We start from the raw sequence: 1,988 nt of genomic DNA on the forward strand, positions 1-1,988 counted from the left end.
TACAAGGCTCCATTGACTCCCATTATGAATTATTAAACATTAATATTTCCAAAAATGTAAGTTGTACAGGCACCAAAAATCATAGCCATCATTTGGCACAGGAACTTTACAAATATAAATTACAATGGCAGCTCTAGGACAAAGTATGCAGGAGGAGAAGCNTTATGATCATATATTTTAGTTAATAATGAAATATTAAATGGTTATTTATTCTGACCACATCATGTTGAATTTTTGCAAAAAAAAAATTAAATTAAATTTTAAAAAAGTTTTACACCAAAATAATTTAGGGGGCTTTAAAATATTTTAGGGCGGCTGCAGCCCGCCTAAAATAGGCCTAGTGACGCCACTGCTGTGGGGACAGATGTCCCCAGCTGTCCCAGTGGACAGAACCTCATCAGAACCTCAGCAGAACCTCATCAGAACCTCAGCAGAACCTCATCAGAACCTCAGCAGAACCAGCAAACAGTTCGGTTACAAACAGAAAACAAAAACCAGAGTCAGTACAGAAACACGCGCGACACGCGGGTGTCCAAGCTTAGCTGCACAGAAATATCACGAGTCTGAGTAAGGCACTAAAGAACCAGTCCTCTGGGTCAGAACCAGTCCTCTGGGTCAGAACCAGTCCTCTGGGTCAGAACCAGGCTTCCTGAACTGGGGAAAGGCACGTGAAGGCAGAAAATAAAAAGTCCAAACACATCAAAGTCTCCAGCAGGTGAGGTTCTGATGAAACAGTTCACCTCGCCCGAACCGAACCGAACCACAGTCTGGTGTTTAGTTCTGCAGAACCTGCCCAGCTGTTTGGGGTGGAGCGCGCGAGGACCGTGGACCCCCTCCCCTCCTCCCAGCAGCAGGCTCTGGCTCCTCTCCGCTCCCAGAAGAAACTGCCCCCTGTCCGGTCCCGGTCCGGCCCGGTTCGGCCTCAGCTGCCCATGGGTTTGAAGGAGCCGTCGGGCAGCTGCCGGAAGATGCCGCGCAGGGTGTCCAGCTCGCGGCTCAGGTGCTCCACCCTCCTCCGGAGCCGCTCGTTGTCGGCGCTCAGCTCCACCACCTTCTGCTGCGTCTCCATGTTGCGCAGCTTGGCCTTGTCGCGGCTCTTGCGCACGGCCACGTTGTTGCGCTCGCGCCGCAGCCGGTACTCCGGGCTGCTCTTGTCCACGTGCTTCTTGGACTTGCCGCCGCCCAGCTTCAGGTGCGCGTGCTGCGGGCTGGGCACCGGGGTGGGCGGAGGGGTCGGGTGGCCCGGCTGCAGGTGCATGGTGGTCTGCGCGCAGTGCGCGATCTGGTACTGCAGGTGCGGCATCTGCTGCTGCTGGGGGTACTGCTGCGCGTGCACGTGGTGGTAGGACGGGGGCATGGCCGGGTTCAGGTCCTCGTCGTCCCGCGGCTCCTGTTTGATGGCCACGGGCCGGATCCGGGCCGGGTTGTGCTCGTAGAACGGCTCCAGTTTGGACTCCGCGTAGCCGGACATGTAGAGCGGCTGCGGACCCGGAGCGCACGGAACCGGGTCGTAGTCCCCGTTCATGGTCTTCAGCTTGTCGTGCCGCGCGCTGTGGTGGAACAGGTCCGCCAGGAAGTCGTCGTTGAAAGCCGCCGGGTCGATGTAGGCGCTCAGGTCGATGGAGGTCTCGTTGTCCCCGATGTCGGAACCGAGCTCGGCCGGGTCTCTGTAGCCGGACTGCTGCTGGCCGTGCGTCAGGCTGCTCATCAGGGGCCGGGCCGCCGCCTCGTACAGGTTCGACAGCTCCATGGAGGGTCTAGACCCGGACGGGCATGTCCAGGAGCTCCGGGAATCCAGGTTCTACAGGGAGGGACGGGTGTCCTGCGCGAGACCTGCAGAACCGGAGCTGCGGCGGGATCCGGGACCCGGGTCACTGTTTGAGTTTGTGCGCGGAGGAAAAGGCTGCCGGACCGGTTCCTGCTGGGTCCTGCTGGGTCCTGGTGCTCAGTAAAGTTCCGAGAGCTGTCAGACCGGGTCTTTATAAGAG

The 1,988-nt window shown here is 57.5% G+C and overlaps 1 protein-coding gene across 2 annotated transcripts; it reads right to left on the reverse strand.

Annotated features, from left to right (window-relative positions):
- Positions 1 to 276: 276 nt before the first annotated feature.
- cebpa (CCAAT enhancer binding protein alpha) lies at positions 277 to 1,959 on the reverse strand. 2 transcript variants are annotated; one of them, XM_014029162.1, is made up of 2 exons: positions 460 to 1,959; positions 277 to 415 (listed from the first exon to the last, which is right to left on the reverse strand). In XM_014029162.1, the coding sequence occupies exon 1, from the start codon at positions 1,748 to 1,750 to the stop codon at positions 923 to 925; it is 828 nt and encodes a 275-aa protein (XP_013884616.1). In that variant the 5' UTR covers positions 1,751 to 1,959; the 3' UTR covers positions 277 to 415; positions 460 to 922. The 2 variants fall into 2 exon arrangements, with proteins under 2 accessions (XP_013884616.1, XP_013884617.1); XM_014029163.1 differs by having other exon boundaries at positions 277 to 426.
- Positions 1,960 to 1,988: the final 29 nt, after the last annotated feature.

This window comes from Austrofundulus limnaeus, unplaced genomic scaffold, assembly GCF_001266775.1.
Source record: "Austrofundulus limnaeus strain Quisiro unplaced genomic scaffold, Austrofundulus_limnaeus-1.0 Scaffold861, whole genome shotgun sequence".
NCBI lineage: Eukaryota > Metazoa > Chordata > Actinopteri > Cyprinodontiformes > Rivulidae > Austrofundulus > Austrofundulus limnaeus.

Bases quoted from the DNA above. Each gene is read 5' to 3' on its own strand.
- cebpa (XM_014029162.1), bottom strand. From the start codon at position 1,750: ATGGAGCTGTCGAACCTGTACGAGGCGGCGGCCCGGCCCCTGATGAGC.